General features: G+C 36.3%; 1 protein-coding gene across 1 annotated transcript in view; it reads right to left on the bottom strand.

Moving 5' to 3' along the window:
• Positions 1 to 1,326: 1,326 nt before the first annotated feature.
• LOC149775412 (beta-ureidopropionase-like) overlaps positions 1,327 to 16,819 on the bottom strand; it is a 99,984-nt gene continuing 84,491 nt past the window's right edge. The window contains exons 13-15 of the mRNA XM_089943164.1: positions 9,556 to 9,642; positions 5,862 to 5,968; positions 1,327 to 4,511 (exon numbers count right to left, since the gene is read on the bottom strand). Of these exons, the coding sequence (XP_089799290.1) occupies positions 5,882 to 5,968; positions 9,556 to 9,642 (174 nt within the window). The 3' untranslated portion in view covers positions 1,327 to 4,511; positions 5,862 to 5,881. The remainder of the gene's footprint in view (positions 4,512 to 5,861; positions 5,969 to 9,555; positions 9,643 to 16,819) is intronic.

Below are 16,819 nucleotides of genomic sequence, written 5' to 3'. Positions count from 1 at the left end.
AAACTGTAATATTTTAGTTGAGTTTAATGGAGTTGATACACATACTTTCAGGAACATTCATCAAACTTGGTGTAGTGGAGACATGGACATGATCAGGCTTAAAAACTTCTTTTCAAAAGCACAATCTATTCCACACAGATTTATAACAATAAATTTATGTGATCGATGATCACAATATCGTATAGGTCTTGATAAAACATTTGATTGAGAGATTGATATATTTACTCATATATTTATAGCAGCAGAGAGGGTGCGACCTCAATGAAACGTCCAGCAGGTAAACGAAAACGCACATACTTTTTAAAACATGAACGAAAAACGAAAAAATAAAGTAACAAAATAAACTAACCCAATTAAAGAAACCCTTGGTAAGTTAGAGGCTTTGGTTTGGTGTTATTGACCTTATTTTTTTCATTTTCGTAGGAAGCTTTATTTTTTTAAAATGACGTTCTACCAAAGTTCTGTTCACCCTCTCTGCTGCTGTTCATGGTACCACATTTGGCTCTCAGCCCACAGTTAGACCACTGACTTAGGGCAAGAGGTTTAGCCTGACTTATAATGTTGAGAAATATAAAATGAAGCCTTTCTCTTCAATGCAGTTCATCAGGAGTAATCAGTAGAACAAAGACCCTGATTTGCTGAAGTATTATGTGCTGGCTGATCAGGTTCTACACTGTTCACAGTTGGACTTGACTTATACATAGACATATATGGTATTGTTTGCTTCTCATTAAAGTGTCACATTAAAGTGTTGCTCTCTTGTAAAAGCAAAATAACCGCATACATTAATAACTACATTTTTAAACAAGTAACTTTATTTAGAAACAAGTGTGACCTTGATTGTGCAGACAGACAGAAAGACAAAGGATGTCACAGTATTTCCAATACTAAAGTGTATGCATCACAATGTATAACTTATTTTCTGTGCTACTTATTGGCATCAAGTTGTCCTGCACTGGCTCCTCAGTCTCTATGATGGGGACAAATGCCTCCCCTACCAGCCCCGCAGCCTCTATGATAGGGACAAATGCCTCCCCTACCAGCTCCTCAGCCTCTACGATAGGGATAACTGCCTCCCCTACCAGGTCCTCAGCCTCTATGAATGGGACAACTGCCTCTCCTACCAGCTCCTCAGCCTCTATGATAGGGACAACTGCCTCTCCTGCCAGCTCCTCAGCCTCACTGATAAGGACAAATGCCTACCTACCAGCTAATATGATGGGAGTATCAGATTTAACAACTGCTTCTCAAGACAGGATATTAAGCAAACAGATCTTATATTCTACATTGTAAAAGGACTACAGAATATAAAACTTCAAGTCACCCTGGATACTTAATTTCCAGCTTTATTACAATATATGACAAATCTAATTATAACACAAAACTGTATAAAGTAAACAAAGACCTACCAAAAATGATATTTGATAGAATATCATTCCATGAATATGATATAATTAGCACTATTATGTCAAAATATAAGTAAATCATGTCATTCCTTATTACACTAACTTAAGTGAATAATGTCTGATTACACGATCTTGACAGAATAATAAAAAGAAGGTCCTATATATTTACATAAAATCTGATTCAAAGATTTACTGGTATACTGCTTTACCTCAGGTCTAATGCAAAGATTTACATGAAAACTAAACCAATTTTCTCAAAGATGATTATACATTTTTAAAGAGCGATAGTTTAAACTGATTTAAAGTGACATAGCATTCTGTGTCTGTAAATCCCTTACAAGTAAAATAACTTTCAATGAAATTAGGAATAGATACCTTTCTGTAGCATAATAGGTAATGATTCCTTAGCTTTTGACCTTATTTCAAGGCCTCCGTCATAAGAATGACTTTGTGACTAGAGTACTAGTGGCAAGGTCAAAAGCTAAGGAATCATAACCTATTATGCTACACAAAGGTATCTGTTCTTAGTTTCAATGACTGCAGCATGTAACAATGTTCATTCTAGATTAACTTTATTAAACACAATTATGAATTACATGCTCAAACTAGAGAGAACTGTGATATGTATAGAACCATGTTATACTGAGAACAGTGTGATATACTAAACCAGGGTATAATGGGAACAATCAATATTTGCCAAATAATGGTGTTTCGTTAAGGAAATACAAATACAACACTAAGCTTTGCCTTATTTTCTTTCAACCCCCTATTTAAATCTATAAAAGTATTCCATATTGTTAAACATTGGTATGACTTTGATCATGAAGTTAATAGTGGTACCATACTATATCTGAAGTCAAGTTATAATGAAGAACATTATAATGATGGATATCTACATTTGCATTATAACAAGGGAGAGCTATATATGCATTATAACAAGGGAAAGATGTATGTGTATGTGCATTATAACAAGGAGAGTTGCATGTGCATTATGACAAGGGAAAGCTATATTTTCATTTTAAAACAGGTCAGATGTAATTGTATGTGCAATATAACAAGGAGAGTTGGATACACATTTTAACAAGGGAGAGCTGTATCTGCATTACAACAATGGAAAGTCGTGTGTGTGTTTGTGTTATAAAAATGGAAACCTGTATGTGCATTATAAGAATGGAAAGCTGTAGGTACATTATGAGAGCTGTATGTACATTATAATAAGGGACAGCTACAGTAAAGTAAGTTACCAAAAAGAAGCAATATTCATAACGATTTTTAATGCTCCTTTTAACACACCATCAGAAATTATATTCCATGGATTCAAATGGTTCAAAATAATAGTGAGAAAAAAACTTTCACAAAGCATTAATTGCTTACAACTATGATAAAAGTTGTTGTTGTTGTCATAGGATTTAATGCCATTTTTCAGCACATGATAGGCTATACATGGCAGCCAGTATTAATAGTGGAGGAAGAACTCGGAAAATCCCCGGAAAGAGCCACCAACCCTCGAGAAGCTACTGGCAAGCTTTCTCATATATGAAAAAAGTAAACTGCCAGAATAAATGAAAGAACTTTTTAACCAAAATCATAGGCCCTACACCTTAAGATCAAACTCACACAAACAACTGAAACTTCCAAAACCCAATAATGAACAGTGCAGGTGTAGTTTGAAATATTTTGGAGCAAGAATATGGAGCTCATTGCCTGCACATGTTGAAACAAAATCTGCTTAAAGTTTAAAAGAATAGTATCTTAGATGTTTGAACCATGCTTTCTGAATGGATATATTATACTTCAGGTATTATTATTTACATCACCTTCATGCATTTACAGTAGATATCACCATCTGTTATTTCTTTTGGTGTGTTTAACATTATTAATGTTTCTTATTTGTTTGCTTGGAGGGGGAGTGTTGAATGTCAAGTTTTTTTTGAGTGGGGGGGAGGGTGCATGCTGGTGACCTGATATAAACATACTTGTCTTTATGCAACCTCGTTCTTTATCTAGAATTTATATGAACATTAGATTAGTTGATGACTTTAAGTAAGAGTACATCTTATTGATATTGTAATTGTATTTAAGCTTTTACTAATACAACTACTTTTCAAGGCTAAAATGGTACCAATTGTTTTTTTGCTCCCAAGGCTCCCATAAAATATTAATTATTAGATTAGTTTAAATTTTATATGAAATAAGCATCAATTAAGATTCTCTACAACTATGGTACTTTAAAAAAAAAGCAGTAAACTGAACTTTAAATCCATGTAACAGATCGATATAACTAGAATGTCATCCATACACATAAAATCGTAGTGGTTTGAACACATCTGTTTAAAAAGATATATAGGTATTTTTTGATCAAACAGGGATGCTTTAAAGAGGCATCACCCACACACTGGCCTGCTGACCAGAAAAGGTTGATGTACATATATGGTTGCTCTCTAAATATGATGAACTTTTCATCCTTTAAGAATCATTATAAGTGGGCAGTTAAAAAGTAAAGTTAATTAGTTCATTAATATAAACTGCATGACCTGGTGATTTCCAGCCCAGCTTGACAGGACTACACTTGAAGATGAATGATGAAAACCCTGTTCCATGTTTTTTAACTCCTCTAAAAAGTATAAACTGCATAACAAAAATTACGTAGAATGACAATGCACAGAAACAACATCATATTCTCATCAAGATGCATTCTTTTCCTTGGTTCTCCACTCCCAACAGCAAAGGGTCATTATTTATGTCTTAGGATGAAAGGGGTTCAGTAAGGGTTCAGTAAAAATTTATAGTAAGAAATGGGTAATGAAAACGGAGATTATATTATTTGAAGCATTGAAGTTCTTCATTAAGTTGTCAAAGAACTGAAATATTAAATTTGAGTTGATTCCTTGCAATAAAAAAATGCAAGCAGTAGCTCTTTAAAGTTATTCCTGTTTGAAATAAATAACTGTATCGAAGGTAAATGTAGATCTAAACAAAAACAAAGCCATTCAAATAGTCTTTCAAAACAATTGATTTAGCCATTAAAAAAATATCGGCACACAGATCTAGCATGATCCCCGTCTAACAGGCAACTCCATGAAAGACTCATCTGAATGATGATCCCTGCAAAAAGAAAGAACACCATCCAGTATTTCTCACTGCAATATACCATTATTATTATTATAATTATTCAGACCATTAAATTTTCTGGACTCCATATTTTCTAAATGTGCAATAATTTTGAATAGGACTTAAATTTTACAGACATCAAGAAATTTTATTAAAGCCAATTCAAAAACTGAAGTTGGAACATAAACAAAGGAAAGTTAACATGCATGAAAAAAATTGGTGATTCAACAGACAACCAGACTGTGAAACAGGTCTAATTACTCTAATAATATAATGTGGATTAAATGAAAGTATTGTGAATTGGCAAATACCAGACGTGCTCCACAATTCATGATCCCTAACAATGTAGTCAACATCTTTGACACAAGGATCATGTTTTCATGCACTCAGTATTATTCAATGACAATTTGCTCTTGATAATCCATTTTGGATGAAGTCAGTTTGATCTTCACACCAACTGTAGCATAAAATTTAAATGTATTTTCTAATTACATTTCTAAACCAGTCTAAGTGACACGGTTCATTTGCACATCTGGGACAATGCTCACCAGATTCTGAGTTGTAATGTCAAGATCATATAAAGCAGTTTGGAATAAAAAATATCTTTCAAATTTACATAGGTGCGATAATTTGAATTGATGAATTTGCTCCAATCAGCCGCTGCATATACTGTTATAATCTGAGTAACAATCATGGTAGAAGATCAATTTCAAGCAATGATTGAGAAGACTTGGTGATCTATAATCAGTTGATTCTGTTAATAATTTCTGTCCATTCAAACAGACTAAGCAACAAGACAACTGCCACAGTTCAAATGCTAACAAAATTCAGTGGCTTCCATTAACATTATTTTAATAAGGGATTGCTGTATCTTTAATGTAAAATTTCTAAATTTATTCCAACAAGATTTTCTTATATCAGTTTTGTGACATTCTATGATTGTAGGTTAAAAAAAATGCCATTTTTTCCAGAAAGTTTTCTTACATCAGATTTGTTGTTGTTGTTGTAGGGTTTAACGCCATTTGCCAGCACATGATAGGCTATACATGGCGGCCAGTATTAATGGTGGAGGAAGAACCCGGGAAAACACCAGAAAGAACCACCGACCCTCGAGAAGCTACTGGCAAGCTTTCTCACATACCCACATTGGCCGAATCCGAGACTCAAACCTATGCAGACAGAGGTGAGATGGCAGTGATCCGTAACGGACAGCGCTTTAGACCACTCGGCCACTCGGGGCCCCACATCAGATTTGAAATATTCTTCAACTGTAGACTTGGAGAATCTTATGACAATGTCAAGGATATGATTTTTTTTTAAAAATAGCATTATCTTTTCTCTAACCTTGTCCAGTATGTCAGTGGTCAGTGTTCCTTAATGACATCAGGCTGGTAGTCGGGTTTAACAGCTTCTCTCAGTGACTCTGCATACAGATCAAGTCTCTGGGTCATCTGGGGAAAGAAAAATATAGCTTTAAAATTATTAAGTCTGATGGTTATAAATTTTCGTGGTCCTGCCAAAAACAATATTTTTACTGGAAATTCATTAAGTGAGAAACGTTACCTGTGTGGTCCTGACAAAAACAATATTTTGGCTGGGAATTCATGAAGTGAGAAACAATACCTGACTGGCTTCACAAAGGGACAATTGGTTTTTTTTTTGGCCTTTAAACTTAATGTAGGCTCACTTATAAGCCAATTCCATCTGCAAACTGCACAGATGTATGCACTGGCAGATCTGGGTCTATGCAGTTTATTGGAGTACTTAGTAGAACAAACACAGACTTTGATCTTCAGGTACATTATTCAGTAGCATATCAGGCTCTGTGTTGTTTGCATTTGGACTCGAGTTGTAAGCATGTATATATATATGGTAGTTTATGGCAACAACAAAATCCATGAAAATGTTATGGCACCAATAATTTGTGTATGGATAATTCCTTCACTCATTAATCTGCTCCTGGATAACTCATCAACCTCCTTATACCAGAAAATGCTAATAACACAAAATGATCTACAGATCCCTTTAATAAAAAGTTTGAGACACAGAGAAGTGGACAATAACTAAGTATTTTGCAAATAAAACCCCAAACAATCATGCTCAACATTTAATATTAATGCACTGTAATGGTTAAAATGTACAAGTATCTTTGATGTTAATGGGGAATAAGGAGGTATATGAACATAAAATTATCAACATATATATGCTTACACCGAGTCTCATGTCCAATGACTTGTGCATTCAGAACATTGTGAAATCAAAAAGATAAATAAACAGCTGTAACAACTCGACTAACCCAGGAATTAAGCTGGCATTGTGACAATTGTTGAGAACTTAATGGTAATTCTGGATGATGACACAAGCTAATTACCATTTTATTTGCCACCTGAAAGTTACGCTACATGAAGTTGCTGACATCACAGTGATGGACAGCATAACTTACTGTGAAAATCACAGCCTGACCCAGCGGCTAAGCCGTCATTTTGACAACTCTTCATGATGGAATGATGATCTTTTAACATGATACTTGCAAGCACTTCCCTCACATTGTTCACCAAAATCGGAGTCTCCTCACTCAGGCCCTTTCCTATGCTGTGGATGATGTTTCTAATGGACCTAATTAGTTGACAGTTATCAAGGCAAATATGTATATATATAAAATATACATTAAAATTAAAGAAGGTCAAAATGTTGTGGATCCCGAATTTATTTCAGTTGTTCTGTGTCTTCATGTTTCCAGGTAAGGATGGGACTTAGACAGGGACGGAGTGAAGTTATGTGTGTGATGCAAGGTATCTGAATATTGTGGCACTTTTCTGTATTTATCAGTGTTTTTGAGTTTCACATACAAAAATGTACGAGGTCAGCATATTAGTTACATCATCTTAATTAACTAAATAACTCTCAATGTAAATGTAATACAGGAAAGGAGTACAACCAGAGCTACAGCCCAAAATCAAACCCAGGACTACCAGTACAAGTGCCAACCACATCAACACATACAACTGGTCAATAACAATTTATATGCTTGAATCATACCTGTTCTTTAAACTTGTCTCCCCCTACATACACACACACACACCTCTCCAATCTTGTACAGACTATTGATACATATCATAAAGGTAAGGCTTGCTCTCTCGCATTCCCAGCAACTGAGGCTGGTAATAGCAATACATATAATAGGAAAGGAGAGAAACAATACTGCCCTGGAGAATTCAAGCTAAGACCGTTTGCACAACAATTTGGAAACATGTATTACAAGACAAATAAAATGTTCCAAACAGCCATGCTGGTTGGTAAATGTACCTTGACACAGTATGTAGATAAAACCTGCAATGTTCCATAATTATCTAGGAGATATTGACATTCTTGGTTTGCTAATGCTTGGCAGCAACAACAACATTTCACGCTCTATGTGCCTTTTCTACTTGTTTGTAGACACAAATGAACAGTATTCTATGCAAAGAAAATATACTGTGGCGAGGGCTGCTATGTATCGTGCACTGACTCACACAACTGGCAATAACTTTGACCTTTGAACCCAGAATCAATGAGGGATTAATAACATTACCCTGAATGGTACATTACATGTTCACCTCTTGTTTAATAGTCCTCATTTCAGGAACTATTTGGGCATGGCTGACTCAGAAATTATTAACCAATGAGTCTTAATGACCTGGACCTTTGGTCAAGGTATGCAGTCTCTAGAGAAAATGTGCAAAAATAATATTTTTCCTATTAGACCTATGACCTTTACACCTCAGAAAGCTTTTCTATTACCCTAAGTGCAACTCATCCCTAAATTTTGGCTAGGGAATTTTCACACAAGAAAAAAGTTAATCTCTATAAAAAAAAAAAAAACCAATCTTTGAGCAACAGTGACTTTGACCTAGGATATTTCAACCCAGTTTTAGAAGTCTTTTCAAGATGTTCAAAACTTTGGTCGAGGTACATGGCCCAGAGCTAAAGTTACTAAGCAAAAATAGTTTTTCTTCTTTCAGTCAATGACCATGACCTTTGACTCCCTAAATCAATAAACTTTTCTTTCTTACACAATATAACAGTCAGCCACAAACTCTGGTGAATATATATCATCAAGATTCAAGAACTTAAATGTTTTTTTTATACAAACCATTTCTCTTCTTTCAGGAAGTGACTTTGACCTTTGACTGCCAGACTGAAAGACTTCTCCTTACCCCAAGTGCAAGCCATCCACAAAATTTGGTCAAGGTCTGTGATGTAGATTTAACGATACTGTGCACAAACGTTTTCTTTTTTCAGTGTCCATGATTGTCACTGAGAAGTGCATCTTCAAATCCTACCACCGGCTTAGCCTGAGACAGCAACCATGAAGCATCCTGGGTAATGCATTTTGGTCCAATTGCCTTGACACTAAATAAGCTACATTTGTCGACATACTTGTGAGAACCACCATGAACCTTTTGACCATCAAATTAATATACTTCTTTCTTACCCCAAGTGCAAGCTAGTCATAATGTTTGATCCTGGTCTTTGATGCAGAATAAATTATTGTGCAAAAACAATTTCTCTCCTTTCTGTCACAGTGACTTTGACTGCTGACCTTCTGATCAAGTAATTAATAGGTTTCTTCCTCACCCCAAGTGTAAGAAACTAGGGAAAATCTTAAATACTGTGTGAACACTGTACAGTGTGCAGGCTGATGTCAAGATAGATGCAGAGACACAGAGACAGCAATAGCAATTGCCTTGATACTAAATAAGCTACATTTGTTGACATACTTGTGAGAACCACCATGAACCTTTTGACCATCAAATTAATATACTTCTTTCTTACCCCAAGTGCAAGCTAGTCATAATGTTTGATCCTGGTCTTTGATGCAGAATAAATTATTGTGCAAAAACAATCTAAAACTCTCAAACCTTTTTATATCAAATGGGTTTCAGTTATGACAAGACTGGCAGACAGTAAAAATAAGGCTCTGCTCTCTGAAAGTGTATCATCAACAATATTTTATGACTAAAGTGAAAAAGGAGTATACACATATATTTTATTTTACCCTGAAGCCCCATTTGTCCTTTATTTGCCTGCACAAATTCAGATCCATCTCTGCCACCAGAAGACCATCTCTAGTTCTGGACAAACCCTGAAAATGAAAGAAATCATAATGACTGTATTGTTCAATGCATTCTACCCAACCAAAGGATTTTGTTCTACCCAACCAAATGTGTCTGTTCTACCCATTGCAACCAAATGTGTCTGTTCCACCCACTGCACCCAAAGGTATCTGTTCTACCCAACCAATGGTGTCTGTTCAACCCAACCAAATGTCTGTTCCAAGCAGCAATTAGTCAACCAAGAACATCGTCTTGTTCATATGAAAAGGGCTGCATATGAACATAAATGCTAATGTCCTGTTAACCATAATGTATCAGTCTTTAATATATGGCTCAATATATCAAGCACCACCCCACCCCACCCCCATCAATCTTTTGTTGAACCAATTATGAACCTTAGCCCACCATCCTGGTGGGAGGGGGAGGAATTGGGTTAAGAAGCTGCTTTTTGGTGTAAAACTTCCCCTTCAAATTGATGTTCAAGTCGCTCTGTACTGCTGGTGATGTAGAAAGAGTACGTGAAAAAGTCATGTGGTTAACTGTTAAGCCCATATTTTGAAATAAAAGGTCCACTTAAATAGTGCTTAATACATCTATCAAACTTAATTAAAATGTGTGTGTGATTTTGATTTTTTTTTTAACACAGCTTTAACAATTTTCCACTCATATCACTATATCTGCATTGAATATTGGCAATCTGCATTGAGGCAGTTTATTGTGATGTCTAGCACTAGATCATTATGTCACAGACATGTTGCGTCATGTCCCACCCAGTCACATTATCCTGACACCAGGCCAACTAGTCCGAACACTAACCTCTTATGCCGAGCTCCAAGTGTGGCAGCTGCAAATACCATTTATATAAGGCTTTGGTACAACTTGTCCAGGGTTCGATCCTACGACCTACTGCATCTGATGCTCTAACCACTAAAGCAGTCTAATAAGCAGGTAATAGGAACAATGATCCACTCAAAAAGTGCTAACACATCACACCTAACCATCACCAACTTAATAAGCCAGTAACTACTTCAATTGTGTTAATGTATTACATCTGACCATGACCGACTTCATAAGTCTGTATTTGGAAGAAAGATTCACTCAGGTGGTGTTTATATATCACATCTGACCATCCATTAACAGTAAGGAGGCAACAAAGGGGCATAACTCCTACTAAACTATATCACAACACTGGAAACAACTCTTTCAAGGTCTGATCAAAAAAAACTACATGCCAATTGTGACTGAAATCCTACCATTCCTTGGTAAAACATGGCCTCAGAAACAAAAGTGAGGTTGGCAGGCAATCAGGGGTCATGTTTTTTCAAAATGATTACACAGAAAACTGAACTCTTATAAAGTACAATCTACATAAAACTGCATACAAAATTTGGTTAAATTTTCCCAGTAAAGGTATCTTGTGGAAAACAATGTTATTGGTTGGACAGATGGTTGTTGAGAGAGAGAGAGAGAGACTGGCAGATGGATAAAAAATGTGACTAATAGAGGACTCTTCCAGCTTCTTTGAGCTGAGACCTATTGAATATTGGCTAATCACCCTTAACATTAAACTTGTTCTCTGTCATTTTTCTGGTCTGAATAATGATGTTTACTATAACAGGAATGAAACGGAACTGATCTATGTCAGCAAGTATCTACATCCAGTGTTGGCCCTTGAGCAAACACAGGACATTGTCCCACCTCAAACTGCTGTCCCCTCCCCACTAATTAACAAAACCTCATGTCTTGATCATTACATGGGGAGGCGGGTACATAAAATGTCCATTTACAGTTGAACCAAGCATGCAACACTGCATCCATGTGTTCAGCAAAATCTCAATTACTTCTATGAGTTTATGTACATGTATTACCTCCACCTACCCATATATGACTTGTAAAAAAAATTTTTTAAACAAACTATAACACTACATGAATGCTGCAAACAGCATGTGATACCACCATCACATGGCCTTTTCCCTACCAATGACCTCAGTCTATGAGCTTGGGTCATGGTCACAGCAAGATGTGGATCTGAATAAAGTTTCATCAGTATATTTGTAGGGGGTTAAATGTAATGGCCTCAAAAAGAAACAAGGCACTGACTTACATTGTCTTTTGTTGTGACCTTGAATTGGAATCAATGATTCATGATTATCATTATGTACAACACTGTGAAGTCCCGATGTATAAAAGTCTACAATTTCAATATAATATTGGTGTTTTAAATTTATACCCCATACAATGATAGAGCTTACCAATTTTTTACATGCACTGACCTTGATGATGATCTAGAGGTAGAGGGAATGGCTATAGTATGTCACACACAGTCTGATTATAATATATATTTGGCTAAATTTTCATTAAAATATCTTCCATTATTCAAAAGTTATACTCCAGACAAGGATGAAAAATCAGAATTACCATGCCAACATCCTGTGACCTTCTCCTATGACTTGGGGCATGGCAATGGTATGTGAGACCATTTACACATGAAATACAAAATGGCTAAAGTTTCATTAAAAGTGCTTTAAAACTTAAACTCCATATATTTTCTTTGACGTGATACTGACCTTGAGGCTGGAGGCATGGCAAAGGTATACAATATACTAACTATATATGATATATAACAGGTAACTGGCTTCATTAAAACACGTTAAATGGTTCAAAAGCTATACACCAGACAAGAATTCAAGTTACGGTATTGCATTTTTCCTTGCTATAAACTTTACCTCGAGGCAATGGGCATGGCTATGGTATAATGACATACTGTTTCTTTATGATATATACCTGGACAATGTTCAATTACAATCTATCCAACACTGCAAAATTATGGGCCAAACAAGTAAAAGTTAACCAACAATGGCAAAAGATTATGCTAAACTTTAGACCAGCTTACACAAATTCAATAGTGTTGATGACATTCACAATACTGATTGTCAGTGCAGGGCCATAGAGAGTGATCATGGGCCCTGGGGTATGAAACACCCGGGCCTGTCCTAGTTCTTGTTCAAACAAAAAATTTTTTTAATAAAATTAAAGTGTTATATCCCCGGTTGCCCCCTCCCTTTGTTGGCCCTGTATCTATATAGAAGAATGACACCTACGTCTCACCATGTATACATGAGTGAGAAAGAAATGTGTCAAGTTTATTTTGTTGTAAATGTTCCACAGAAATTAAAGCTGTACCTATTAATCAGCCATACTCATAATCGGGTCGATTATTGGAACAATCAGTATAATCGGTATCAGCAGAAATAATCGGTGCCGATGTAAACAGATTTCCATAACATAAATTTAATCATAACATTCATCTTGACATGGCTTGAATTTTAAATCAGAATTTAATAGTGGAAATTAAGGAATAAATATTTGATTTAGGGGGTAACTGAAAGACAGTATATTCTTAAAAGTAAATACTTTTTAACATGCTTGCTGTAAACTACCGCTGATTGTCTGCTCACCACAAATTATCAATACCATGCAGGCACTCATCCCAAGCACAGCAGCCAACCAGCCAAATGAGGCCTGGTGTGGCCGTTGAACTTCCAGCATACACATGTAATAGGCAATGAAAATTGAAAAAGATGGGATGGTTATTACTTTATTGACAACAAGCAATACAGCCATAATATTACAAAATAAATCATTACATGACTGCTTTGCACTACTTCCATGGTCTTTGCATTGTTCATCACCATTAGTGCATAGGCCCAACTGTTGTCTGGGCCCCGAGTGGCAGAGTGGTCTAAAGCGCTCTCCTTTATGGATCATTGCCAACTCACCTGTCTGCGTGGGTTCGAGTCTCCGATTCGGCCAATGTGGGTATGTGAGAAAGCTTGTCAGTAGCTTCTCGTGGGTTTATGGTTCTTTCTGAGGTTTTCCCAAGACCAGCAAGTTGTTCCCCACCTCTTCTTTTTGTTTGACTGGCGGGGGTGTAGCTGTACTAAGCAGTAGTAGTCTATATAATTAGCAAATTATTCCGTTTCTGTAATATATATATATTGGAGAACAACTTGCTGGTCTAGGGTTTTCCCGGGTACTTTATCCACCATTAATACTGGCCGCCATGTACGGCCAATCGTGTGCTGAAAAATGGCGTTAAACCCTACAACAACAACAATAACAATTATTTCAGGTGACAACAGTTAGTTGTAGTTTTGTGTTGGAAGAACCCGTGAAAACCCCGGAAAGAACCACCGACCCACGAGAAGCTACTGGCAAGCTTTCTCATATACCCACATTGGCTGAATCAGAGACTCGAACACACGGAGACAGGTGAGATGGCAGTGATTCGTAACGGAGAGCACTTTAGACCACTCGGGGCCCCACCTGTAATAAATGCATTATCAAATGTAAAATATTTTACTTTCCTACATTCTCTTTTTTAAATTAGAAACAGCAGGTATTAAGCAGATCTATATTATGTATATTATTTTCCAAATAATAGTTTCATAAGAGACTTTATTTAGATAATGAAATTTTAATACTAAAACCCTATAATCATACTTTGCAATGTAAGATAAGTGACGTATAATGCGACCGTCGATTTCACGCATTTAGGAATTAAACCAACCCCCAACCTCTTTTTATGGCTACTTCACAAAGTACATATCCGTCAACCAGGAGTTCAGAAATTTATTTTTACCGCGCTTTACATGCTTTGCTTGTTAATGAACTGCTTCCTAAATCCCAGGAATGGTCACTGAATGTTGTAGACATTTTCTCGACAAGCAAATTATGATCTCCATTCCCACCAATGAAACTTACACGAGTCAACTTGACCTGGCATTAATGTACCGTATATATAAGCATTGATTACCATCATTAAAGTGTGTGTGTGTGTGTGTGTGTGATTTGGATTTTTAACGTAGCTTTAACAATTTTTCAGTCAAATTGCAACGATGTCTGCAGTGTGACAGCTTATAGTGATGTCTAACACTGGGGCATCATGCCGCAGACATGTAGTATGATGTCCCACCCAGTCACATTATCCTGACACCAAGCCGACCTGTCCTAACACTAACCTCTTAATGCTGAGCGCCAAGCGAGCCAGCTGTTGGTACCATTTTTGTAAGTCTTTGGTATGACTCGGTCGGGGATCGAACCCACGATCTTCCGCATCCGAGGCGCATCATTAAATTAAAAGAAACAATGAAGAAACATCACAGAGCATATGTGTCCCCAAAAAACAAATTCAGAATAAATATGTTCTTTAGTAAAGAGTTTTATTTGCATATATGAGTTATCAATAAGAAATACGGTGGGATAAAAAATTTGGGAAGTAGTTATCACATGTATGGTAACTTAACAAAACATCTGAACGGTTAACATAAATCCGCACCTATCTTAGACATTGTTAGTTATAACAAAACTAGAGCATGGTTTACTTGTCAATCAAATGCTAGTGCTTTCACTAACTGTAGAACATACAGTTTCTTGAAATAATCGGTATCGGCAATTTTAATAATCGGCTCAAGACTCAATACGGATGGAGGTGAGATACGAAAGTTAACTACAGAGTCAAACCCCTTAGTCAACAAGACTACTCTGGGGTCTCGTGAGGAAAGAAATGTATGTGTATGTGTGTGTGATTTGGATTTTTAACATAGTTTAGCTATTTTCCAGTTCTATCAGTACAGAAAAGTAAAAGACAAAATGATAACATTTTTGATTGCATCAACTATGATGGGAAGATGCAATCTGCAATTCAAATCTTATAACCCATTAACTGGTTCACTTTTATTATTAAAACATATTTTTAAATGAATAAAAGACAAAAATTTGATCGTTCATTTTCTCAACAATAAAAGGATTTCAAGTCAAACTGACGCGCGCGCGCGTGTGTGTGTATATATATATATATAGTGAGAAATTGACTGGAGTTCAAAACTTCGGCCTGAAAAAGATCAATTCGACCCCAAGTGTGCACGTACTGCCATGGTGTAGAAGTACCTAATCGGCTCAAATAGAGACAGATGTACCAAACAAGTTCGGAGTTCAGTAGGCTTGCACCGACTTTGTTCCTGCAGCACCTATTACAATCACAAGCGTGGGTATGTTAGAAAGCCTACCGGTAGCTTCTCCTGGAGCGATGGTTCTTCCCGGGGTTTTCCAAGGTTCTTTCTCCAAAAGTTATAATAGCCGCCATGAATAGCCTATCTTGTGCTGAAAAACGGCGTTAAACCGTACAACAACAACAACTACAACAACAATACTCAGAGACGAACACTCCCGTCCCGTAAATGGAATAAGCCAGAGTGGTGTAATCCATTCCACTGCTATCTTTATATAGAAAGGGACGATCAATACTGTACAGATTACGTAACTGGTTTCCGCTACGAACTGAAAGTGGAATACATGACCTAGTCCGGCAGACAGTGGGGGAAAATAGGGCAAATGCTGTTAAGATGAAGTACTGCGTGTTAAGTCACTCGCCGGGGTGTAGCTGTACTAAGCAGTAGTAGTTTATATAATTAGCACATTATTCCGTTTCTGTAATATATATATATATATATATATATATATATACTCTTTGTTTAAATTTACAAAGGCAATAGCCTAAAATCTTTATCAATGTGTCATAAAACTACCTCTGGATTCACCTCGAAAATCCATAAGCTAAAAAAGAAACTTATATTGGCTTTTCAAAGGCATGAATGCTCCAATTCACTGTTTGGTTTTGGAAACAAAGAAAAGTGGGCAAGAAAACAAGCTTAGGCGATCTTTTTGAGCCAGAAATATCCAGTTAAGGGATAACTTTAATGTGGGATTTTCATTTTTCGTTTTATTTTTGTTATGGTCATTGTTGACCAAAATCCAATTTCTAGGGCTCCGAAATCACTGTAATTTGACATTAGATCACAAATCGGATTCCCTTCCTGAAAGACCATTTCCGCAAAATGCATACTGTCTACAAAATAAGGCCACAAACATGCATGCGCACTGATTATGATGCAATTGGGTTTCCTGGTTGGCATAACAAAACCAATACAGTGTTCCCTGGTGGCTGTTTAAACACTACCAGATGGAAAATATTATCTAATTTTAGCTCTACTGGAAATAAACTAATCCAATAAATCAAACCCCAAATCTGTGTTGATACTGATATGAGTATTGGTCTGATGTCACCTGTTCATTAAAATGTGGAAGTCTGCTGCATGCAAATCTTTGCAGAATAAACATGCGTACACTTATACACATAGGGGCCGA

The sequence above is a fragment of the Sinohyriopsis cumingii genome, chromosome 19 (assembly GCF_028554795.1).
Source record: "Sinohyriopsis cumingii isolate HCF-2022 chromosome 19, ASM2855479v2, whole genome shotgun sequence".
NCBI classification, from domain to species: Eukaryota; Metazoa; Mollusca; class Bivalvia; order Unionida; family Unionidae; genus Sinohyriopsis; species Sinohyriopsis cumingii.
This window is presented reverse-complemented; position numbering and strand designations above follow the sequence as displayed.